We start from the raw sequence: 25,800 nt of genomic DNA, 5'->3' as shown, positions 1-25,800 counted from the left end.
ACAGTGATTGAATTGAACTCACATGGGGAAAGGGCCAAACTTGCCTGGGTGATCGAGGCCTCTGGAGTGATCTCTGATGCAGGAGGGCAAGCAAGAGATGCCTGCAAGAGCAAGGCCACATCTCAGAAGAGCATCTGCTATTCCTCAGCCACGCAGCAGCCTCAGGGGCTCTGTCTCAGCAGCTTGGCTCTCGGGCAGGCACCCCGAGCAGGGCTGAGGGCTGCTGTCTGTTCGTGAAGCTTTGGTGGAGCAGCCCACGTCTGGGAGCGGTATCAGCCGTCCAGTCTCCTGCATCACCGCAACATGGCAAAGGGAACTGCCTCCTCTTCACCCAGCCACGTGTTCACAGAAGGAGAAAAAGGGAGAACCAGCCTGTTAGTCTCACGCAGAGCCACGTGAGAAGACGGTTCTTTGGTCCCTGGTCACCTGCGAGAGGAACAGGGTTAGCTTAGCCCTCAGGAAAGCCCAGGGCTGTTTGTCACCATTACAGCCTCAGGAGGCAAGAGCAGCAGCTGGAAGTCGTAGGCAGAGCCAAGGACTGCCCTGGGAACGCAAGCAGTCACAGCAATGGCCGGACAGCAGCAAAGCTGGAGAGCAGATGGTTTCACCACTGCCGACACATGCTCTTCACCCCTTTAGCAGCAGCAGCAGCACTGCAGAGCTCAGGAGCACTTCTGAGTGGAGACCTCTTCAATTCCAGGGGCTGATCCGAGTGTTGAGGTGACAGGACTTGCCAACCCAGTGTCCCCAGCTGCCATATCCAGTTCAGAACAGGTGTGTGATCTAGCCTGCTGCCCAGCACTTCTTTCCCTGGACTATCTGTGACTTGAGCGATACCCAGCCTGTTATCAGACCAGCCCCCACCACAGAGCGATTACGACTGTGACCTGTGCGGATGGATAGGGCTGCAGGAATCTATAGGAAAACACCCGAGACATGCAGTGCTTGTTCACGTGCCCTGGGGCTTCAGCATGGGTCATTTCCCGAACCGCAGTGGGTTTGTCCAGACCAGCCCTAGACCAGTGAGTGCAGAGTACGATGGCTAACTGAGTCCATGCAAGAAGCAGCAGTCAACGCATGGAGACTAGTTGAACTAGCTCTCCCCCTGCACTGTAACTACCCACACAGCTGTGCCTTGCACTTGGACCTGGGCCCAGAAACCCTGGGCAGGAGAGTCCCAATACATACTTGCTCCTCTGCAGCTGGAAGCCCAGGCACATGTGTCCAGGAATATCCTCCAAAACAGCATTACCCAAGGCCTCACAATTCCTGGCCATCCCCTCATTCCTGGGTGTCAGCCTCCACCACACCTCAACTACGTTTCCAATACTATTGCTCTGCAATTGCAACAGGGACAGAAGTCCAACAGCACTGGTAGAGCTGCCTGGCCCAAGCGAGATCATCTGCAGGAAGCTGGGCCAGGGCATACAGGCTTTATTTCATTCCATGTCGACCAGCCTTAAATGCTGCTGCTGAACAAAGTTGCTAATCCAGCAAGAAGTTACACCTTGTCCAGGCAGGCTATGGCTCACTTTTGGGGCTGAGCCATACCTTCTAGAGATACAGACCTTGAGGCTGGCTGGTTTAGCAATGCTCCAGGGTCATCAGGAGACAGTATGAGAAATCACATCAGTATCATTGTATTTACTTTCCAGAACAGGACTTGGACATCCATCCTAGCAGCATGGAGATGTGCCAAGACATAGATGTCCACCTTTTCAGAGCAATCACATAACCAGGTGCTTCCTCCTGCTTACGCAGATGAGTAGGTCGCCTCCATGGACAGATACCAGGCACGGCTGTTTAGAGGACCTTAGCAAGCAGATAATATTTCAAGGAAGTAAGATTTCAAAAACAAGAAATCCTGGACTAGACTTTTAAACAGACCTTTCCAAGATTTGGCCAAAGAAGAAGCTTAGAGGATGGACTGTTCTCATGGTCAGCCAGGCCCCTGTTGAGTTTTCAGAGAGGAAATGTAGGCTTAATATGCCCATAAATGATTTGCTACTACACAGTAAGACCAGCTGCCACTCCTTTTGGGTGAAAACATACTTGCCTTCTCTGTGCTTTTCTTCACCCCTCCTAACCCGCTGCACACCAGTCCTCTGGCTGCCTTTTCCTCCTACTTCCCCTCCTCACTCTGGTATTTCTTCATTCTTGAAATTATTCTCCTGGGATTTTACATGCTGAAATCAAAGCAACGAGCAGAGCTCTTACACTGTGCACAGGCCTCCCATGTCACATCACCAAGAGCTGCTCCTGGCCAGACACTGCTGGGATAACTCTACCATTAAGTTCTTAAAAACAGCTCTGTAAGAAGTGGCAGGTACCTAGAAAGCAGAAATGAAAGGACCTTTACAACAGAGCCGGACAGTTGGGAAGCGGGGGGAGAAAAGCAGGGAGCAGGCACATTGCGAGCAGGGATGCAGGAAGGCGGTTGGGGTTTAGTGTTCAATACCCCTGGGAACTACCATGATTTGTTCATAAAACATCATCTGTGGAAGAGCAGTTAATGCATCCCCCACCCTTGTAAAGCCTCCTGCTAATGTCCACCAGTATTTACACAGCATTCACCCACCTGCTCGGAGCAGTAAGACCCAGGGCCAGATGAACCAGCTGCCTGCCCAACCTACGCATCCTCCAACAACAAAGTTAAGAGAAATTCCGTAGCAGCCTGGTTAGACGGGCAAGGCCCAGCAGCTGGAGAGAGGGCAAGGTCAGTCTTGCTTACTCTATCATCTCACATCTCCTCTTCATTCCCATGAAAAAGAAAAAAATCTAAGTCACAGGCACTCCAGCCTGTGCCCAGGTCTGATTTTTATTTCTAAAGTTTGAGATAGATGCACCAAGCTGCACAAAGGTGGGGAGACTGCTGCAAACAGTTACAAATCCTGATTATCCAGAGACGGTGTTTGTTAGGCAACAGGACTATTAGCCCCAAGATGTGCTGATCAAATTCAGCAGCAGGGCAGCGATACTCGCTGTAGGGAAGGACTTCTGGTCAGAGATGAGAACTGCAAAGATACTAAGCTGCTAAATCCTGATGATGAGACTCCCAGTCTGGCAGAGGAGCTGTAGAGTCTCCAGGTTGGAGGCAGGGTAGCAGCTTTTGTTTTAAGAGACTTAAACTTGCTGGATAGTGACTACAGAGGAAGCAGTGGCTGGATTTTGGTCAGCATCCTGAGGAACAGACAGGTGGGAGCAGTGAGGTCTTCTGCTGGCTTAGCTGAGGCAAGCTGGAGGATGAACTTCAGTCCAGACTGCACAGGGCTGGCAAGTGCTCCTCTCACCTTTCCTGCAGTTCTCTGTTACGAATATCAGAACTTTGCTTTATGGTGCCAAATTCCCCCAAGTGGGTCCTGCAGCAGCCCAACGCTGCAAAACTGGGCCACAGCCCCTTAGTTGTAACCTGAAACAAATAGGACAGAGCAATCCTAGGAAAAGTGACAGCTGGGGAGGGGACTTGCACACAAAAGGGCCAACAGCAACACGTTGACGGCATCAGAGAGACCTGCATCAACTGCTTTGTCCACTTCAATTAAATTTCCTCCTGTCAGCAGGAGAGAGGACGGAGCCTTGCTGTAGCATCATGGGGCAGCAGTGCCATTTTTAGGAGGGTCTCGAGGAGGACACGGACCTCTCTGGGCAGCCTCACGCTCCTCCTCTTGAAGAGGAATCCCTGTTGACTCCGAAAGGGTGGGCTGCAGAAGCAGCGGGCAGCAACGTGCCCAGAGATGATGCGCCAGGCTCTGGCCCTTGGTTGGCAGAGTCTAGCCACTGCCTGCGGTGTCACCTCCTCCTGAAGCAGAGCAACGCTACTGCCCGTGATGGGCTGCCGGGCTGGCAAAGGCAGCAGCCGAAGCCACACCAGACCAAGGCTTGTTGCAAAGCGCACAGTCTTTGCAACTGGAGCCAAAAGCAGAGGGGGAAGACTAGGGCTCTCCTCAGCTAGAGGGAACCCCTCCTGATGTCCTCCAGAGACCGTTCCGCACAGCAGGAATGTGAATCAGAGGCACAGCCCCACAGACTCTGCTGTGGGGTATCCGAGAGGCCTCTTCCAGCGTGCGCAGGCCAGCAGCCTCCCCTGCCCTGGCAGACTCTAGGGACGACATCTTCTTGTAACATTTCTCTGCAGCCCTTTTTCCTCCTTGCAGGGCAGTTTTCATTCAAGCCAATTTGAAGCTTCAGTGTCTCAGAATAGCCCATCTATTAAAACAAACAAAAAAAAAAAAGCGCTGGCCTGCTGAGAAAATAGGACACTTGGTTTTCTTAAGCCTAAAATTACACAGTCCTCAAACCTAATTTCTCTTTGCTTTAACGGCTGTTTTTCCCTTTAACAGCTGATAAGTCCAGGGGTACCAGCAGCACCACAAATGAACGCGGCCAGGAGACCAACTGCTAAAGCTGCTCTTGGCAGCGTGGAAGCGACCGAGCCTGCGCCGCTTGCAGCCTGACCAAGCGCTGGCACGTAGCCCCAGGGGGTTTTGCACAGCTGGCAACGATGTACTCAGAGCAAAGCAGACTTGCAGTCCTGCATACGTTCAGCCTGGTACCTGCATTCACCTTCTTAAAAAATGAAAAATAGATAAAGGAAAAGGAAGGACCCCGGAAAGTACGAAGGTCCCTGTACTTCTCCCTACAGGCCTGATTCAAAGACCATTAACAAGCTCCCTGGGACTCCAACAGGGCCGGATCCAGCACCTTGCCAAAGTCAACATACGTTAGTGGGCTTTCATTTTCGAGCAGGCTCAAAGCCGAGGGACCTTTCCCCAGAACACCAGAGAAAGCTGAGCGAAGCCTGGCTCCCCGAGCGGCAGCATCCAGACGACACGGGACGCACGCGCTATCCACCGACGCGGGCTGCTCCCTCGCGCTCCTGCCCCTTCGGCCGAGCAAGTCGGGAGCTGCCGGCCGCGGCCTCGCCTGCACCGCGGGTCCCGGCAGGCGAGCGGGGCAGCACGGCTGGACTCTGCCTGCTCCCGATCCCCCTCCTGGACTGCGCTGCAGCTGAAACGAGAAGCGGAACAGCGGGAGGCCAGGGAGGGCCGGAGGCAGGAGCTGCCACAGCCTGGCTCTTCCTCTCGGGGTCTCAAAGGAGCGGAAGGTCCAAGTCCTGCTCCTCTGCATCTCTCTAAACACAGAGGACGTTTGCACCAAGCCATCTCGCCTGCTTATTAGCAGTTCAGTCCCAGGGCTTGTATGAGCTACTCATCTCCAGACCCTTCAGACTTCAAAAGGACCGACCTGCTTCCCCCTCCACCGTCTCTCTGTGCTCATTACAGCATCCCTCGGTTTCTTCTGAGTTTAAGCCCTAGAGCTAGTTTAGCAGGACATCACTGCAATTCCCTACAGCAGCTAGTGCTTTAGCCCAATTTTCCTCTCCCCAGAGGATTAGCAAGGCTATAATAGTGCTAAATTCACTAATAGCAGATTCTCAAGACACTTTGTCTGGAAAATTTGTTTATAACTTGCAGGATGCAGCCTGCAAATTTTGCTTTATGATCCAGTGACACTGCTGCAATGAACTGCTCCACAAATATGGTGATTGGATCTGCTCTGAGCAAGATGTGTCCTAGATCAGTTAACCTGACAATGAGAAGAAAGCAGACTGTTGGACCAAACACTCCTCCCAGAAAGGAGGACCTTCACACGTAGCAGTGCTGATGCAGAAGTATCCCTTGAAGTCAAAGTGGAAAATCTGAACCTTTTGGGGGAGATTTCTTTCATGTCTCTTGAAAAAGCTGCTTTGTGCAAATGGCAGTGCCTTGGAAAAGGGACCATCCTGTGCAAATGCTGGGCTAAAGCACAGGACGGCCTGCTTTGGTATGATGGAAAGTTAAATGCAAGGGCAGATTTGTTCTCATCTGAGGCTCCACACTCAAGTGCAACGCAAAGGTCCTGTGATGTGCAAAAATACCTGCAGGATGCTACATTGTAGGTGGTGGCCAGGCAGAAACAGGCATACCTGGAAGAGCTCAAAGGAGGACCTCTTTAGGAGAAAACCCCCTGGCCCTGATAGGAATAGTTAAATGAAGGATGAGGGATCAAGGCTGCAGCACCCTCCTTTGGCAAGGCCTGAAGGACACGAGGAAGGACGATGCTCACATACTGTAGGACACGCCAGCTGGCAAGGCTTGTACTTTCAGAGTCCCTCCAAACCCAAACAAGCCCATCGATAGACTCCACTTGCAGCATGAGGTGAACAGGGAGAGGAGACAAATTCTTCCCGGGCAACTAAAGCAGGAAGCAGGAGGGAGGGCCTGGAGACAGCCCTGTGCAAACCATCTCCAAGGGCTGGTGGGAACGGGCCATCAGTCCACGCAGCAGGCTTGCATCTTCGGGGACTGCTCTGCCCAGCATAGCCACCACGGAGCAGAGCTCATTGCTGGGCTGGCTCACACCGCCCAAAACCACAGCCTTTCCACCTGCAGCATCTTCCAGTCCACGAGCCCAAGCACTTTGTGTGTTGGACAAGCTCTGAATCTCCCGCAAAGCTCCATTTTTGAGCTGCTGTTTCCTGGTACAATGGTGAGTGCTTTTGTGTCACAGGCAGAGGACAGCATGGGATGAATCTGTCCGCCAGAACTAATTCTGAGAGGCCAGACTTCACCTTCCCTGAGTTAATTGATGCTCTGAGAAAATTAGAAGTTCCCCTGCTTCTGTGGAAAAAGGCAAACATCGAATGCAATTCAGAGGCTTTGATGCTGCTCTTTAGTCATTCGGGCACCACAACCACCGCCTCGCTCCCTGGACTGACCATGGCCCTGGGAATGAGAGTCACCAACGCTAATTCAGTGTTTGGGCCGTAGGGAAATTGCTGTGTCTTGGTTTTGTGCACGGACACCACCAGTCAGCCCAGCAGGGAGTGGCAAGACGACTGTTTCTATAGGATGAATTTTAACTTTAATGATCCTACCACTACAGGTGCCCAGCAGTGGAGGAGTTTTCCAAAAGATCGTAGTACAACAGTCCCTCGAAATGCTAAGTACACACTGGTACCTGGGTCCAAGTTTGAATTCAGTGGAACTGGAGCACATGAAAGCTACGCCCGAGGCCCCATGCACACAACAGACATGCAAAATACCCTTTGGAAGTGGTTTCAGACCTCCCCCGCTGAGAAATTACTGCTTTTTAGGCGAGAGGTGGGAAGGCTTTCACCCCAGGTTGCTCACACCAGCCCACAGAGGTTGGGGAAGCAGCTGGGACTGGCAACAGCCTCCCTCCCGCACCAGCCCTCAAGAGCACGAATTCACACTTGTGCTTAGTGCTAACCCAAACATTGTAATCCGGCACTTGGCACAGACCAGAGCACTAATTGTTCACTCTCCAGCAGGCAAGTGGGGATTGGAGGGGTGGGAAACATCAAGACAGTCCAGCTATTTAGGCTAGCTCTGGGTCAAGGGCGATCTGGCTCTGTTCCCACCAGAACCCAGAGGAGACCCACTTCTGCAAGAGATGTGGCTTCACAGCCACAGAAGCAGCTAACCAGCTTGCGCTTCAGGTGGCTTCGTGTCAGGATAGCCAAGTACCGAGCCGCTCCTCCTCAGAAACACACTGAGGCCAAACAGACCTCACCCGAAGGGAGAGGGTCAGGGAGAGGCTGCATTTCACAAACCCATTCACCCTCCACAAAGTCTGGGTGAGCCCGAGAAGCAGGAGCCCAGCACTCCTTCCGGGAGCGCACAAACCTTGGCTGCAGGTGCGTCTCCTCCGCTGCGTGACCGAATCCTGGAGCACAGAGCTGTTCCACACCAAACCCTCTAGCTGCCAGGACCAAAGAGATGGCTGGGGCAGTTCGCAGGAAGAAGTCAGATGGACTTGATTTGACCAGTAACCCACACTTTTGATGAGCTGAGCTGGGCTGGGCTGGACAGGTAACGCTGCAGCCAGCAGTGCTCCCCAGCACTTCCTCAACTCGGAGCAGGGAGAGGGAGGGGTAGGCAAAGCAGGCAGAGCCGCTCTCTGTTCCTGCCACAGCTCCAGAAAAGCTCAGAGCACACAAGCAGCTGCTAGGACACCTACATCAAGTAGCTTTGAGGAGCACTGCCTGTTTCCTGTTCTGTACCAGGGACACCTACCATGCAGTTTTTCCACCCGGATCAGAAAGAGCTCTCCCCCTCCACACAGGAGCTGTAATTGAGCCCCTGCCCCTCACCCTCAGAGGCATGTCCAAAGGACAGCCTTCAAACTTCTACCTCCTCAAAGCAAAGGCATCCAACCTGAGAGCACCTAGACTCTAATCCTGTAGCTGGGAGAATTGGCAACATCCCTGAAGACAGTCACATTTATCCTTAGCATCTGCTGGCGCTGAAAGCAAGCCAAAGGCCAGCCTCAGCGCAGTGGGCCAAAGCTTGCACAGAACCAGCTCTTTGGTAGGTGAACCTACCTCCAGCTGCTCTCATGCTTGAACACAGCAATCCAGGCCTGAATAAAAACAGGAATGGCCATACAGGATCAATATCACACCAAGCCACTGCTTTAAGTGAGCAAACCCCAAGTTACATCCTGAGCTGAACACCACAGGGCATTTGTGCTTGCAGGAGTAACAGGGTATTAGCAAGAGATAAATGGGAGCACTGACATCTCTCAGCAGATCTCTCTTTCCCCAGGAACCAGTTCTACTCACCCCTCCTGTACTTGGGGCAAGGACTTGCTATACTTAATTCAAGGGACTATAGCCCCTCACTATCAGGTATGCCTGATGCTGGCTGTCAGCCAAACTTGCAGCAAGCCCAGCAGGATAACTTGGCCACAAAGGCCCCAGAGAATTTACTGTCAGTGCTCACCTAGCTTTCTTTCCATCTGAACCATCTTGGATTATACAGCATTGATGATTTCCTCTAGTAACCCAATGCCTTCATTTAAAATACAGATTCCTTTTTTTTTAAGGAGGTAAAGTGTTATTCAGAAGCTCCCAGACCAGATTATTAGTGTCCAGCACGTCACCTCTCATACAGCTCTTGAGAGTGCCTGGCTGGTCCCATGCTAATCATTCCCCATAACCACACGTTCCATCAGGCTCCCAATCCATTGTCACAAGACCCTTAAAAGTAGATGACCAGAAGTGAGCAGTCTAAGACGCAGGCATATCACTGACAGTGGGGCTGAAGGCCATTATGTACACCTCGCTGATATTTTGACTGGTGCAGTGGGACTGAAAATGGATAGCTCAGCCTATAATTAAAATTCCAGTGCTAAGCCCAAAGATACTGCACTCCATAGGAGGAGTTGATTGAAGGTATAAATCTTGACCATTCTGCTGGAGTTTCCTGTTTGAGAGCAGTCACGTGGACTACATGCCAATTCATGAAAGAGAGCGAACACTTCAGGGCAAATACTGCACTCTTAATGAAAGAATAGCAATAAGCAGGTTTCTGTGCATCACAAACTAGCGTTCTGCATCTTGCTCTGGCTGTTTTAGCAGTTTAGTGGTCTGGCAGCTGTGGCACAACTAAATGCTTGCCAGTTCCACGGGAATCAATTTGTTCTGTACGTTACATCAGACACTTCAGACTAGCAGACTTGCCAAGGCTATTCCCTTATAACAGTTTTCCAGGCCTTACCTTTGCAATTCCAAGTTCCACTGCAGGGCTATGACCCTCAATAAACAAGTCTGGTTTTCATCATACAGATTACATGAATAACAATATATATTTTCTCACTTTAGAGTCTTTCCTAGTGCCTTATCAGTGCCTTTCACATTACTCAAGTCACAACACCGCTTATAAATCCTGTTCACTTTCTGTTAACACTACAGCAAAACAAGTAAGTTACCTCTGAGAAAAATGCATGCATCTGAGCCTTCAGAAACATCCTCCTCCAAATCAGAGTGATCATTCTCCAGGGGTTAAGTAGTCCCAATGCTTAGGAGGCAAAGAGTGCTTGGCATTCTCCATGCTCAACATAAACTACACGCCTCAGAGGTCAGGAACAAGACTTTATTGTTTTCAGACTTATCTCTGTCTAACCGATCAGTTATCTGTCAAAAGATGTTTATCATAAAGAGGCCAATTGCTCCTAGCTTTTTGTAACAGTAACCAGTTAGAAAGTGGCTGCAATACAAGTTTCACTGGAATGAATCCAGGCACCACACAGATTTGTAGTAGGACAGCAGAAAGAAGTTTGGTTTACAAGCCAAAGAGCAGAACAGTACTCAAAATGATTTGATATAAAAGAGAAATATAGAGAAGTTCAGAGTGAAGTATGAAGAAAGAGGTACCATGAAGCTCATCAACCAGCTGATGTTTGGGACAGTTAGAGCATGACCTTTCCTTCTGTCTAAAAAGAAACAGGCTTTACGGTGAACAGATAAATCTGTCATCCAAGACCATGTTTGCTAGAAATTAGCACCAGATGTATAAATACTCTTTAATATTTCTTTCAGGTTATACTTCCCCATTTCCCCTGTAAAAGCACCTTGGCATCCACAGACAAATATTAACACAACCAAGAAGTTCTTCCTCCTTCTCTTACCTCTTTCTGAGCCCAGAGTCCTCCTTAGAGAGCTGCTTTGTACTTTGAGAACTCACAAATCAAACTAACTTAGAATAAGAAAAGCAAACATTCATCTTAAAATCACGGGAAATGCTAATTCCCCCCATTCATCTGACACATGCACCTCCCATGGAAAATTTCCATGACAACAACAATCCAGCCATTCAAAACAGTTCTTCTGTTTCCACCCGTTAACTGCAATGCCTAAAAATGGAGAAACAACGCAAAGTCAAGACAACCAGTGGAGTTACAAAGCAGCTAGAACTAACTGCTGTTTCAGCTTCGAGCTACAACAGACTCAGTAAAAACCCAAACATGGCTTGTGGAAACTTCCAAATACTTTATTTAGGAACAGTTCTGCCCATGTGCTGTTGTTTTTCCTGCTTAATGAACACGATTACAGAATTACCTGCATTTTGAAAGTGCCTATCACCATAGCACCTGGGCTCTTTATAAAAATGCTGGCTCATGTGACAGAAGATCTATCACTCAAGAACCTTCTGATCTCCTGTTGCTTATTTCTCATTTGAGATGTATCTACTGACTGACAATGAGGAAAAAGCAACAGATGAACTCCAGAAAAATATCATCTTGTTTTCAGGCGAGGTTTAGATCAGAGACAAAATAAACATTGAGACCCAGCTTCCCATGAAGAGCAAGTAGCTATTCCTAATGCCACCCATTAATAGTTAAGTTTCCCAGGAAAAGCCTTGTAGGAATGGGTTCTAAACTGTATTTAGGCATGTAACAAAAAGTTATCAATGAAGATGGATTCTACCAGCCCAGAGTACAAATTCAGGCAATAATCCACCAGGGCTGGGATAACCATTAACATCTGATAAGGTACTTTTCATCCTTAAGAATAAGGAAAGAGGTTCTACTTTGTCATTTCTGAATGTTATGTTTTTAAAAAATAAAGAGACTTCTCTTTACATAACTATATATACTTCTCAGTGGGGACTGGGAGTCAAAAGGGAAGGAAAAGTTAGCCCCCTTGGCTACTGTTTCATGGCCATTGTGTAGGCAGCCTCATCTTGCTGTTTTAGTTCTGCATCTACCTTTGCTTCTGCTTCCCCACCACACCCAGAAGGTTTCTGGATCAAATTACCAAACTATCATGTCAAATAACAGTGGAAAAAGAAAGAAAGAAAAAAACCCACAAATCAAGATATGCCTATGCCCTGGTCCATGGTAAGTATATGTGTACTGGCCCTGAACGAGCCACTGGTCACAAAGTGAGCTCCGACTTCTCCAAGCAGAATGGAATTTCTGTGCTGCAGATATTTATAGTGTACTTATGTACCTGAAGAGACTGTTTGCCTTTAATACACTGGGAGAGAATGTAAGTGCACAGACACATACACAGAACATAGGGAAGAAGATGGTAAAACCTCCCTCTGTCAGTTTCAGATGCAGATATTTATGTCCTAGAACCTCTTGGAGCTTTTCCTTCAATACAGAATAAAACCTCCGTTCCTCAGAGGGGTCCCGGTTAACTTTTGAATCCAAAGATGCCCTTGATATATCCTGTAAGGCCACTCTTGGCCTTCTGCTCCACCTTGTCCTCCAGAGGTGGGAAAGCAACATGGTTAAGGGCGAGGTCAAAGAACAAGGGTTTGCATGGAATGGGCTGGAACCCCGGAGGAAAGTGCACCAGGCTGACTTGCTTGCTGACTAGAGAAGGATCCAGACAGAAAGTCTCAAACCGTTCCGAGAGTGGCTGAAAGAGACGAATGCAGAAACGCAAATTAAACACGTGTCATATCACAGCTGACAGGGGCCAAACAAGTGAGGAGGAATAAGTGGCACTGAGCCAGCAGAAGCTGATGTTCTCGTGTGTGATGTCTTGGGCCACTGAAAACAGTCCTCTACTGTCAAACCTCACCGCAGGTTCTCTGGAAAGTGTTCCCAAGTGCAGGGAGAAAGCTAAGAAAGGAAGATGCCACACCAGAAGCTGCAAGAGGCAGCCCAACCCCTACCCAAGAGACTCCACCCTCTCAGCCACCTTCAGGACTTGCGGTAAGGAAAAAGAAGCCTATTAAAGCCTCTTAAATACAGTAGTTGTAACAAAACTCCAACCAGCCTGAGTTGTAAGAAACAGTCGGGTAATAGCTCAAAAACAGAACTAAGAACACTACTGAAATGTGCGCAGTGTCTGGGCTCTCAGCTCTTACCTTGCCATCCTTGACCTGAGATGGAGACTCAGTCTCATGAGTATCATTTGCATCTACAAAATTGAGGAAAAGGTAGTAAGAATATCAGACTAGACATCTGTGTAAACTAAGAGTGTCTCAAGAGTCAGCTGCCCTCTAAGCTTAGCTGTGAGCCTTGCTTTCAGGGACACACCAGATGTTTTCAGCAGAAGCAATTCACTTTCTAGACTGAGAGGGTCACAGACTTTGTTTATAACCATCATAGCTCTCCAGTCTAGCATGGCTGCGAGAAGCTCCTGAGAGAAGCACAGATTTTAAGTTAAGCACAAAGCAGCAGATGACAAAAAGACACAAGTGGGGTATGTTAAAGCAATAAAAGACAAGACAGTGCACTATTTTCCTTGGGTTTTTAGCAGCAGGCAGCGTAAAGCCAGCAGCCTAAAATGCCCCAAGGGTCATCCATTCCCATGAAATTCCCCTAACCTGGTTCACATGGACAAAGAGCAGAATGTCACTGTTTTCCCCCTTTTCATTATTTCCCTTGGTTAGGGAAAAACCGAGATGAATAAGGGCACTGGGAGAAAGTGCTATTACTGAAAAACTGGTACCTACGGACTCCAACTTGTCTGCTGGGAAAAAAATTAAGCACTAACCAGGATGTTCTGTGCAGGTTACAAAATAGGTGCAAGTCCTCATGAAGAGCGTTCACATCTCTGGTCAGGGAACAAGATGCCAAGTGTCTAGTCAATGGTTGCCTACCTGCACTACACACGGCTAGAAAAGGCTAGGACTGTGAAGAAACAGTTTTCCAGAGCCTTCGTAGATCAAAGTAACATGAAAAAACATTTGGCATTTCAGAAATGAAATAAAAGAAATGAAATAGCTGGAGGGGTGTTATGCAAGCAAAGTGAGAGCTCTTGTATGATTGTGCAACTCACCTAATATGGCTGCTGCTTGTAAGGAGTATTTCTCTGCATTGACTTGAGTGATCAGATCCTGAACATCAGGCAGCTCCTACAGCATTAAAAACAATTATTTGAGAACCTGAAAGGTGCCAGTTTTAAGAGTTAGGGCAAAGTTAAAATCTGACAGAGTAAGAACTAAGTGCCGGCAAGCCTTCCCAGAAGAGGAAAATCTACGTTATAGTCCTTCAGGCACTACAGAGGTGCCTGACAGAAAAGGCAGATGTGAGAGAAACAAAGAAGTATTCTAGCGCCACTGCAGCAAGTCTGCTTTCTCTTCCAAAGCGAGTGGCCAGTTGAAGCATTTGCATATCATTAGAATAGTCTGTAGTATAATATACCAAGAAGTCACACTTGTATTACTCTTCTTGCTACTTAAGTATCAGACTTGAATTGTAACGGCTTGGTATCTAACTGCCAATAAATACTGGTTCAAGAGCTTCTTCATTAACTTCAGCTCCCCTCTACATGAAGGATTGTGTTCCTACCTTCAAGCTGTTCTTATAAGCTCCAGCTTCTGACTGAACTTCACTGGCATATTTCAGCACTCTCTCATATAAAACAAGAGCTTCACTCCATTTCTTTACCAGGACATAGGACTGCGCAATGAAGAAACACCTGCAACATCAAACAGTTGATCCTCGATGAGTCCATATTCTTTGCCCACACCTCTGCCAACTCAAATCACTGATAATGGGAGATATTAGGTAGCACTGGCCAGTTTCCCCTTAGCATCCCCCTTCATTTCACAAAAGGGCAGAAGAAACTGCATTTAAGCCCTGCACAGCACCTACAAGTGAGGGCTGATAACCTTTGAAGACTTAATGCCTGCTAAACACAACCTGGCTGTTCTCAGTCACCTGTATGCTTTGTACACTAGTGTCTTCAGTCCAATCTCTTTTTGGAAGTTCTTGTCCTCTTCTAGGCCAGGAAGCTGCGTCAATTCCACAAGGTTCTGTGCAAAACAGAATCAGAGCAATGAATACAGGCAAGCTTTGTTTTCCTCTGGAATCTGAGGAAGTAAGAGAAAGTTGTCCCTTTTAACAGTCAATAGCAGGCTCCCATGGAAGCAGTTTCCAGTTTTCTAATTGGCAGTATGCTAACCTTGTGAAGGACACTCATGGAAACTTGTGCAAGTTTGACCCCAGGCTAGATATCCTGACACAAACAGGCATTAGGACAAAGACTCCTCAGATTTCATATGAAGTAATTCTTTCATAAGACATTTCCTTTCCCATTCACAACTACTCCAGCCACAATCTCCCACAGTTAATTTAACATTTATGTGAGAAACTGCTTATAAAGAAGAATGAGTGCATTTTAAGTATTTTTAGTCTCCATTTTTACTGGCCAGGAGAAAGTAAGGCAGCTATCAGGATGCTGCATAAAAGTGTCAGAAAAAACACTGGATGGCATAAAACCAAGGTTACCAGTCCTAGCAGCATTTTCTGCTCACAACTAAAAGCATTCTCTCATGCTCAACATAGATGTCAAACACCTTCAACAAGGTTACTGTAGGAACCAAGTTGCTCTTCAAAATTCATGGTCAGTTCACCTGCAGTTGCCATATTTTATACAATACCTTTTCATACCAAAGTTTCCCCATCAGTAAAAAGAATTAGATTTGCTTTCCCCAGTATTACCTGCAAGATGATATCATAAAGACGAATCAGGTCCTGAGGCCGTGGTGTACGCTTGCCATCCTCTTCTGACCGCTGCTGCTGCAGCAGTGCCTTCTGCAGAGACTTTGCCATGCTCTCATTGCGCTTGATGGCTGTCGACAACTTGATGTACGTCAAATAACTAAAAAGATACCATTAACAGACTATCAGAACTACTCAGATATTACTCTTTGCTCTGAAAAAAACCCCTCTCTCCTGGGCAAGCTGATATTACTACAGGAAAAAAACATCTGAAAGATCAACATAAGAGTCTTAAGTATATTGTTTTTGAAGCTGCATGAATCAGATCCTTATCTGTGCAGTCATTCTTTGAGATCCCAGAGGCCCAGGACAGAAACAGACAAAAACAAACAAACAAACAATACAAAACAAAAAAATAAAATCCCACACACTTATAAGGTGCCTGAACCTGACAGAAAAGCATGACTTCTTCACACCAGTACAGGCAGCTGTGTCTGCTTATTACCTGTGTAAGTACTGGATGTTGGAGACCTTCCCAGAATCCATTTCCAGAGAGTGCTCCCGCTGCTTCTGCAAAAATTAGACAAAACACTGCATGATTTACTTAGACTGGCAGCTGGCGGAAGAAAACATCAGAAACAACGCAAAGTTCTGATAAAACCAGGGAAGTTATATCAGGCTTCTGGGTAAAGGTGTTGGGTGAGGGTTTCTACATAGTTATTTACCCTTCCCAATTCTGAAGAGAATCAAATCAAAGAAGATCAACTTTTTTGTGGCTTTTTAATAAAGAAAACCCAAAAGCCACTTCTGCTGTTAACTGAGTTTAACAATAACAAAGCAGTCCCAAACAGACACCGCGCTGTTGAAAGTCATTGAAACATTGACGCCCGATACTTACCTGGTCTGGTTTCAAATCTTCCCGAACAGCCTGAATGGCATCTCTACACTCACTGAGTAAAGACTCAAACAAACGTTCCTTTGTTTCCTCATTTTCTGCCTAAGAGCAAAGGAAAGTCAAAAAACATCTATTAGACACTTTTGTATTTTGCATCCCATCATGCAAGAATTAAAAGAGGAGATTAAACCAAATTTCTCTCAAATTACTGCCTTAAGGTCTGTGAGTAACTAGAACTCCAATCTGTACCTGTTTGCAATATATCCCAGGGGGCAAATTGTCAGAAATTGCAGGGAACCTGGTCAGCACTGAGAATACAGCAGCGCTCAAGGCCTAGCACAGGCAGCTCTAATCTCCTCATCCATGCCCCTGCTCCCTTGTCCTTTCAGCTTCTTTCCCCTCCAGGATGGCACCCACATTGCTTAGAGAACAGCTGAGGTTGGACTGCACTGTGGGAAGGCCACAGCAACAGAAGAGCCGAGCATTATCGAGCTGGCAAACTACCAAGGCAGACTGCTCCTGTTATACTGATTTAATATTTCGAGTGTGGTAAGAACATCTAGATGATTATCTATTTTACATTCCCACTCTAGTAATGCTCACAGTGGCAATAATTTGCTTGTTCTAGGCTTTTTTTTCAAAAAAAAAAAGTAAACCTGTATTTCAGTAGCAGGAGTTGTTGAGTAGTTTTCTGCTGTCGCCACAAGTTTTGTCAAAAAACGAAGCAGTTTTGGCCTTCCGCCCCCATAGCAAAATTTGAAAACACCTTTTAAAAACAAGTTGAAGCCTGCTGTTTGCCTAATGGACTGGCATGTCATGTACCCAATTAAACAATGCACCCAAAACCAAACTCCACTTTCATTCAGCTGACTGAGAAGATAACCAGATGGGCATCATAATATTCTTACTGATTCTGCAAGAGAAATCCACCCTGAAACAAATCCCAACCTTACCAACTGAAGGAGGGGTTAATCTGGAAAGAATGAAATATGTCAGCATTGTGTCATATGACTTCCATATCATATAACAACGTAAGATGAACATTTGCTGCAGCTAACTTGCAATTGCCCAGACCAGTGAAGAACTGTAGAAAACTAGAGCTCTGCATTCTCTTCCTCTAGGAGCTAGAATGCCTGTAAAAAGCTGCTGAGCATTACCCTTCAAAGCTTCTCCCCTTTTCATTAAGGAATGTTATTTTTACTCCCTCATAAAGCCTTAGGGATCTTGACCCAAGATGAGGGTGATTTTTTTTTTTTTTTGAGATTTGCTGCAAGTATTTTTAAGGTGGGACTAACTATTGAGAATAACCAGAGACAAGTCTGGCAACATTCTCAACCTCACCCAGAGGAGCACAGCAATTTCACTGTATGCACAAAAATGAAAACAGACATAGCTAGATCATCAGTCAAGCACAAACAGAGAAAGGGCTGGGCCATGCAATGAAACAAAGGCTTTCCTTTCTAAGCAAGAACTCCTAACATTAAACTGACTCTGTGCGTAAATACATGCATGTTCTGATTTGGCTGATACCAGATCATACAACTGAGCTACAAGGGCTACAGCTGGTGATAAAGTGTGGTGGCAGAATAGTTCAGGTTTGCTCTTAAAGTGATCAAGGGAACTGAAATCAGAACTCACCCAAAAACCTACTTCTGAAAGTGGAGGAGTGATCATTTCAATTTTTTTCTTTGTTCTAAAAGACTGTATATCATCTCTGAAAGTTACTACAACTCGGTTTTGGTACAGTCCCAGTTACTGCAGATGGTCACAGAATCCTTGAGGGAATATCAGATACGAGCATGCTTTTGTCACGCTGTCCTTTAACCTTCTTTTACCTGGTTAAAGTCAATGTGGCCCTTCAAGTCACAATTCTAATTCAAGCCTTCAAGAGGGTTCACATAAGTAATTTTAAACATGGATTCATATTTCATACTGCTGCTGTGCTGCTCAGCTCTCACCATTACTAGTTGCCATCTGGTGCCACATAACTCCTCTGTTTAATCAGAACTTCCAAGGAACACAAAGCAAGATGGAAACAAATTCAGATCACTGTTCTGCCACTGCTTTGTGGAACAAGGAGGGCAACTAAACTGAACAGCCCCAAGTTTTAGCCTCACAGGAAGAAAATTACATGAAGGAACATTGAACTCTAAGCTGCACTTCCACCTGCTGGCCATACTAATGTATTACCTACATCACTTTTTTTTAAAAGAAATAAAATCATTAGAAAAAAATAAATTCAGCAAGATAATACTTCTGATAAGACTGGTACCACTTATGTTTCCTACCCAGCCATATCCCATTTAACCTACTTATGCTAACTTACTTAACACTATCTTCTGCTCTTGCCCACTTAACATTAAAACCCAATAAAGGTATAAGGTATCATTTAAATTGGTATTTGTCCTCATTTTTTCCTGGTGATAAACGGTTTTTGACGCTGTAAAGGGCCCATCTTTAGTGGCAGCCATTGTTACTAAAGACCCTTTAACTGCCTTTTTAAACAGCAAAGGCTCCATATGCAGCCACTGGGAAGGAAAAGACACTATCTGGGCACCATTTCCAAGGGAAAAGTACCATAGGAAAATTCCGGCTGCAATGCAACACCAAGACAGGTATTGTGCGTGCCTACTGCAAGCGTTTCAGAACTGACCGTTACATTTGAGATGAATTTAGTTCCTGACATTTAGCAATCCTCTTCCTGCTTTTGAAGATTTGCATAAGTCAACAAGAGAATGCTACAAAGCTCACAGCAGCTGCTTCATCTGGCAAAACTGCTTTCCATTGCTGAAAAAATGTAAGCCGAGAAAATGCTTTCCATTGCTGAAAAAATGTGTTTTTCTTTTGGTTGCTCTGCAGTTGGAGCATTTGGGTGAGATATTTAAGGAAACAAAAACAGCAATTCAAAAGCAGTTAATCTTAAAATTGTTAATCATTTTGAAGTGAAGACTACAAACAATAATCCTGCCACTGAAACACAGCACTTTTGGGTAGAAGGGGATGTTCACAAGAGCAGTAATACCCAGTGGTTTAGTAGAACAGGTCTTCCACACTAACACTTGTTGGTATATTGTAGGAGCTATCCCCAACTGCCACTTAAGCTTTGGGTTACAGCCAACATTCCTACTTCTCCTTTTAGCCTTCTGACCCCAAGTCTGAGAAAAGATTATTTAAAACCATTTGGCCCAGGTATCACGCATTTTCTTACACACTGAAGGAAACAGGACTATTAGAACACTGGCACTGGAGATGGTTTCCAGGTTACCTGAACAATGGCTGCTTCGTTGTCTGCCAGCCCCAGTAAGAAGATCCTCACTTTGTCTATCTTCACGGGGACTGTTCTTCCTCTCCACTCCACCTCACTCATGGTAGCTGCCTGCTTTGCTCGAGTTTGGGTAATCAGCGCCTGCAGACAATGGACTGAAATTATGAGCCTGAAATTAAAGGTTCCAAAATTGGACCTTTTAAACTCACACTAGATTTGACTTTTTTTTTTTTTTTTTTGGAAGTGTGGTTTTCCATAGAGCATTCACTTCCTCTTTTCTGATAGGTACTGGTCTCCTGAATGGCATGTTGCAGCAGTATTTATGCTCAACAAAGTAATATTTGCATGCTTCAAATTGAAACATTCAGTAAGTTACCTCCAATTTTTCTGCAAGAAGACCTTCAGTGCCACCAGACCTCAGTCTCATCTGCATCAACTCACTGATAGCAGACTGGTCACCTGAAAAAATTAACAAATCAAAATCCCATAACTTTGATGCATAAAAACTAATCAATAGATTTTAGACTAGAGATCTGGGGGCAAGTGGGATGAAACTGCAATTCCATTCTGACTTTATAAGCAAAGTAACCACAAATAGATATTTAGTCATTTTACACAAAAACACATGCAGTGTTGCACAATCAGCATAACTTCTCCACTGCTAAACCAACGCAGAATGTGTCATATTTGCCCACAGTATCACTAAGGACTCACTCCAACATCACTTCAGACCAGTATTTAACCATCAAGTTGGTATTCTTTTCCTATGAGCAAATCTCGTTTTTTGTTGCAGATCAGGTACCCCACTTTCCTTACCAATATTGTAGGCACAGTAGCGAATGTTGGGAGAGATCTCTTCCACACGCTGGTTATACAGCACAGCTTGTTCTTCGGTGAAAGCATTGGCCAGTTTTTCATATATGGTCCTACAGCAAAGAATACAGATTAACACTGCAGTATGTGTGGTTTTGTAAGATGCCAACTTAAAGGAAGAGGTTGCGTCTGTACTTTGGAGGACGTTATTTCTTCAGCAATACTGCCCATTTGGCACGATTAACTAAACTTCCAGAGTTATTACACATACAGTATATAAAACTCACTAGACTGATCTTATACGGTTTACTAAATGAAGTTGGTAAAGTGAGGGTACTCACTTGCACTTGTTGAAAGCCTCCATCGCTGCTTTCCACTCCTGGTGTTCAAAACGAAGCATTCCTGTGAGGTAAGCCATGTATGCCTGCAGACAGCGCAAGGGCAGACAAGTTAATCTCTGCGAGACTGACTGCCTAGTGTGTGCAACCTTTAGCATGAAAGCTGCTGTGACATCTAGAGTATGTGATTAAACTCAATCTTTCTGTTTGGACTGCTCATTGAAAACAACTGATTTGGCTTACAAGTTATTAGCTGACTATTTTAAGTGACATTTCCACATTTCCAAGGAGATGGAATCCTCAGCATGATCCACTGATAGCAAAACTCCCCCCCTTTTTTTTTTCCAGCAAGAAGTTAAAAATGGAAGTTTTAATCTTGTGCCGGTGTCACAATACAACTACTTTCTGTCACAAGGCTTGTGTTCTAGGGGGCTACTTTAGGACATTAAACAAACAGATTTAAACAGCTGTTCTTAATAGATAAGCATAGTTTCTTAGGCTGTGTTGCATTACTTTACTCTCTCCCAGTTCTTTCCACTTTTATAAAACCTATTGCTTTTTAAAGCAAGGATGATCACTTGATATGCTTAAACAAATTCTAGCTGCCAGGTCTTAATCCTGGCTGGGGCCACTGGTTATTTCTGCAATTCCAGCAGCTCCAACAATAAATCCAATCTATTTAAAGGAAGACATTACCCAATTCAAGAATCAGCCAATTCAATTGCCTATTGCTAGATGAGAATAATCTATTCACCTAAAATTGAAGGGTTTCTCATTCAGCTTTTGCTGTAAAACAGGATCAAAGCGTCAGAGATTACCTGAGCTTCCAGCTTTGTTTTGGCATCCACTCGATTACTTTCACACAGTCGCTCCAACTCCTCAGCATGTTTCACAGCTTTGCGCAGGCGAGACAGCAAGTGAAACCTTTTGCGAGGTTCTGTGTTTGCTTCCTGTTTAAGCTGCATGGCATAACTCCAGGCTCTCTCTGCATCCATCAGAATCAACAGCAAATATCTACAGGGCAGAGGAAGATTACTGATAACACGCTGTTCAAAAAACTACTCCCACTTCACCTTTAGTTCCTTACCATGTGATCTGAAAAGTTTCATAACAAAACTTTAGCTTGGTTAATAAGAGGTACATGCTTTTATTTCTCAACGTTAATAAGTACATAAAAGTGTATTATCGCTAACTCTTTTCTACTATATTTCGCATCACAGAAGTGTAACTACACAAATGACAAAGAGAATTTGATATCATTTGGTAACACTGCAAACCTTTTGAAGGCACAGATTTACGGTTCTGGGTTGGTTTCCAAACTAGTTAGTATGGGTAAACAAGTCTGTTTTCCCCACAGTTAATGCTAGAATGCATCTGGCTTCTTAATGATACAAGTGAAGACAGCATCACATTTTCTTCCCCCGCAAGGAAAGACGACGAAACAGCAGACACGTCAAGTGTTTCTAAAACCTGGGAAATAAGGCCGAGACCCTGGCTACTCTCTGTGTATTCTATCAGACAAACATTCTGCCAAATGTTGAAGAACTAAGTAAAACTTGCAACCCAATATTTTTGTTCAACAAACATTACATCTCCAATCACATTCTTGCTGGCTACAGCACCTCAGCTATCAGCATTCAGATGGCTACCTTGCAGCAGTCTGACTAAGCATTTCCTTTTTAATATCTAATTAATCTTTGCTGATTATGAGAAGAACCATTTTAACAGCTTTGATAAGTGAAAGAAGGAACTGGCTGCTGCTCCCGCTTCTCCCACTCATTCACAAGATGAAGCAGGACCTGAGCAGTCTCTTCTCCTAGTACTGCAGCCTGAACTTTGATCTTTTATTAATACCAACAACACACATCTCTGGAGAGAAACATTTATGAGTATACTGTACACAATCAGTATTTCCCTGATACCCACATGAAAACAAATTACAGAGATGAAAGAAATGATTCATAAATCTATTAAATGCTTCATTCTATTTAGTGACAGTACCTGTTGTCTGAAAGAATCTCTTCTGTTACTTTCTTCCCAGTGAACTTGTGCCTGTTCCCCATCTTGAAGTTGAGAGTTTTTCGGAGCCGCCTTAGCCTACGGGAGCAATAACCCCTAAGGAAAAGAAAAAAGACAGTCAGCTTGGCCAAAGAACAGTTTTATTTCTGTTTACTGCTCTCTGCAACCAGAGGAAGAGAAGCACTAGAGGCTGTGACACACAATATTTAACAACTAAGAACTCCATACATGAGATATGAGAAACATCTTGTAAAGCAGTGGCTACAAGACAGAATAAAAGAAAAATAAGAAAACAGGTAATAGCTATTGATCTTGAAAAAATAGAATGATGTTCTCCTTATTGCCTAATTGCTTTACATATGTTGAAATACGTATGCTTTATGTATTACTGAAAAAGTAATTCTGGAAGAAAACAGTGATCACCGTTAAGGTGTTAGCAAACAAGCTCTTACAGGACAACAGAGAAACAAAAGCTAGTTTTTTATCTTCCTAAACAACAGTCACAGCATGTTTTGTCCAGTAAGGAAAAAAAAAAGAATGCATGCACATCACTTCATAAGAAGTAATTTGTCATGGGATATTTATGTGGCAGATAACTTTTGTTGACTGCTACAGTGGGTTTACATTTTAAATGAATTTGTGCAAATACGTCAAGTCACACTAGCTGCATGACAGACAGTAACTGCAAGACAGCCACACAGCTTACTAACCTGTACCTCTGGAAGTCTCCATGTCGTAAACCGTGCTGCTGTTGAGATTCCTTCACAATCTGAAGGACTGCAATTTGAGTTAAGGAAGATCGACAGTACCGTCTGTTTTCAGTTCATCATTCTACCCCAAAATAATGAAAAGAACTCTACAGGTTTTGTTAAGCAAGTGCACTTTGAACAGAGCTTGGTAAATGCACCCAAAAGGCTCATAAAAACCCAGAGCTGAGACAACTGATGGGTTTAAAAGAACTTGTTTCTCCACTTCCTGTTACAGAGCTTGAAGACTATCACCAAGGCCCAGACTAAAGAATTGCAACAAGCATCTCCTCTTACAAAGGACCACAAGAGTCTTGTTGTCAGTAGAGCTCATTTCTGGATAACAAGCAAAGTAAGCTCTACCGGCAGAAGCATCTAGGCCAGTAAAACTGACTGCCCTAGCTACATTACTCACCCCCCCAAACAGGCCATCCCCCAACCAGTGGCACAGTTACACCGGCAAAACTGAAGTACACAGAGGAGCCTTTCCTCCCTGAACGTCCCATTTCTCAGGACGGCACAGGTGCTGTACTAACCCGAGCAGAACCAGCGCTGTCTTCCTGACGCAGCTTTCCACAGAAGAGCTGCTTTCTGAACGCTGAGAACAGCATAAAAAGAGCTGTTGTGAAGTCTTCATGGGAGCTTATTTTCTACTGAAAATTTTAAAACACAGTTCAAGTTTTACTACATATTACTGTAATAAGTACTCCCTAACAGAATGCACTGGCCTGTGATTTGCTACATCATCCTTCACTTCATGATTTCTACCAAGTGTACTCATTCTTTAGTATATTTGATGACTGCTATGCATCTTGTGCTTATTTTATTCACTTAGTTGCTCTACCAAATAAAAACGCGCTTGATTCTAGTAAACTTGACGGACATTACTCATTCAGTTTACAGGCCAGAATTTTTATTCTGGGAAAGATAATCTCCACCATAAGCAAGTAGTCTCTGAGCAGTATTTATTTACATCCAAAATTTTCCATTTTAAGCAACACCAATAAACCTTAAAAAAAACACCAAACTCTATAATGACCCCATGAAATGAAATACTATTATTATTGCTACAGAAAAAGAAGACGCCAGACTTCTCAAGTTTAAAATGAGAGATCTTTATCTAAGTGTGGGTTTTTTTGGGAGGGGGGGGGAATACACCTAGAAGTCTCCATTGTTTAAGTTGCAAAAACCTGCATCAATAGTGACGGCATTAAATTAGTTTGCATTGTGGAACAAACAAGTCAAACTGCAATGCCTGACTGCAGCTCAGGGTAGCCACACTTAGTCCTCATTTTTTCAAGCTCTCTTTTAGCCTGCGTAGTTACTCACTAAAGTCACACCATCTATTCTATTTACAGTTTCGCTGACTTGAGTATTCCTAACACTATCGGAGCAATTGCCACGTCTGCCTTTTACTCTACCGTAACCATCTTCACAGTGCTTGCCATATGCTAAACTGAAAACTGCAGCCTTATTTCACTTGGGTTTTATTCTTACCACAAGAAACTCAGCTCTACCACAGCTGTGCAGCCGGACTAGTTTCACATGACATTTTCACACAAGAAAAAGACAACAGCTTTACACGCCACATCAGATTTTAGACGCGCTAAATCTGGAGGTGCCAGTCTGCCATCCCGGCACACCTGTGAGATCTACTTTACCCACTATCACCCTTTTCCAGCGTTAATATTACCAAAGGGAAACTCCTGACACCCTACATCTAAAGCATGCGGCCTGGCACGGTGCTCTGCTTTGGAGGCTGACGATACGTCACGCGGCTGGGGAGGAGAGGCTGAAAAGGTAAAGCATGAAGCCGCAGCTCAGCGGTGCGGAGCGGGCACCCCCACTGCACCGCCTGGGACGGCGAGGGCGCCTCCGGGCTGGCCCCAGCAGCCGCCCCGCCACGGCACCTGCCCCTCCGTCGCCCCGGCGCGCCTCTCACACGCCGGCTCTCGCCGCGCCGGGACGAAGCCCAAGCGGGTGCATGAGGCCTGGCCCGGCCGGGGGCAGCCGCCAGCCGCCGGCGCCGGACCCCGCTCCCGCCGCCGCCCCGCCTCACGGGGCCGGGCCTGCCACGTCCCCCCGCCGCCGCCGCCCCGCAGGATGCTCTCCAGGCCCAGGCTGTCGCCGAGGCTGCCGGCCCGCGGCCCCGCCGGCCGCTCGTTCTCCTTGTTCTCCTCCGCGCCGCCGCCGCTGCCGCCGCCTCCCGCACCGCCTCGGCCGCCGCCGCCGCCACCGGAGCCCTGCCGCTCCGCCGCCATCTTGCGCCCCGGCCGCCGCCGCCGCGCTGCATCATGGGCCGGGGGAGGAGAGCCGCGCGCCGAGGCCATGGCGAGAGCCGCCGCGCTGCCGCCGCGGGGGCCGATGGGATAGGGGAGGACCCGCGCGGGGCGGGGGGGGCCGCCCGCGGCGGGCTGCGCGGCGGCGGCGGCCGGCCCCATGGCGGGGCGGGGGGGACGGGCCTGCGGCCTG

At 46.1% G+C, this 25,800-nt stretch overlaps 1 protein-coding gene across 1 annotated transcript; it reads right to left on the bottom strand.

Moving 5' to 3' along the window:
- Positions 1–10,814: 10,814 nt before the first annotated feature.
- On the bottom strand, positions 10,815–25,696 carry SRP68 (signal recognition particle 68). The gene is made up of 16 exons (XM_064522564.1): positions 25,436–25,696; positions 23,293–23,359; positions 22,565–22,678; positions 21,382–21,577; positions 20,567–20,649; positions 20,229–20,338; positions 19,789–19,871; positions 19,413–19,553; positions 16,151–16,249; positions 15,758–15,822; positions 15,253–15,412; positions 14,470–14,564; positions 14,098–14,227; positions 13,586–13,661; positions 12,669–12,721; positions 10,815–12,214 (listed from the first exon to the last, which is right to left on the bottom strand). The coding sequence occupies exons 1-16, from the start codon at positions 25,656–25,658 to the stop codon at positions 11,987–11,989; spliced, it is 1,923 nt and encodes a 640-aa protein (XP_064378634.1). The 5' UTR covers positions 25,659–25,696; the 3' UTR covers positions 10,815–11,986.
- Between the last annotated feature and the right edge of the window lie 104 nt (positions 25,697–25,800).

This window comes from Dromaius novaehollandiae, chromosome 18 (genome assembly GCF_036370855.1).
Source record: "Dromaius novaehollandiae isolate bDroNov1 chromosome 18, bDroNov1.hap1, whole genome shotgun sequence".
NCBI classification, from domain to species: Eukaryota; Metazoa; Chordata; class Aves; order Casuariiformes; family Dromaiidae; genus Dromaius; species Dromaius novaehollandiae.
Note: the sequence above shows the minus strand (reverse complement) of the source record. Positions and strands in the feature narration are given on the sequence as shown.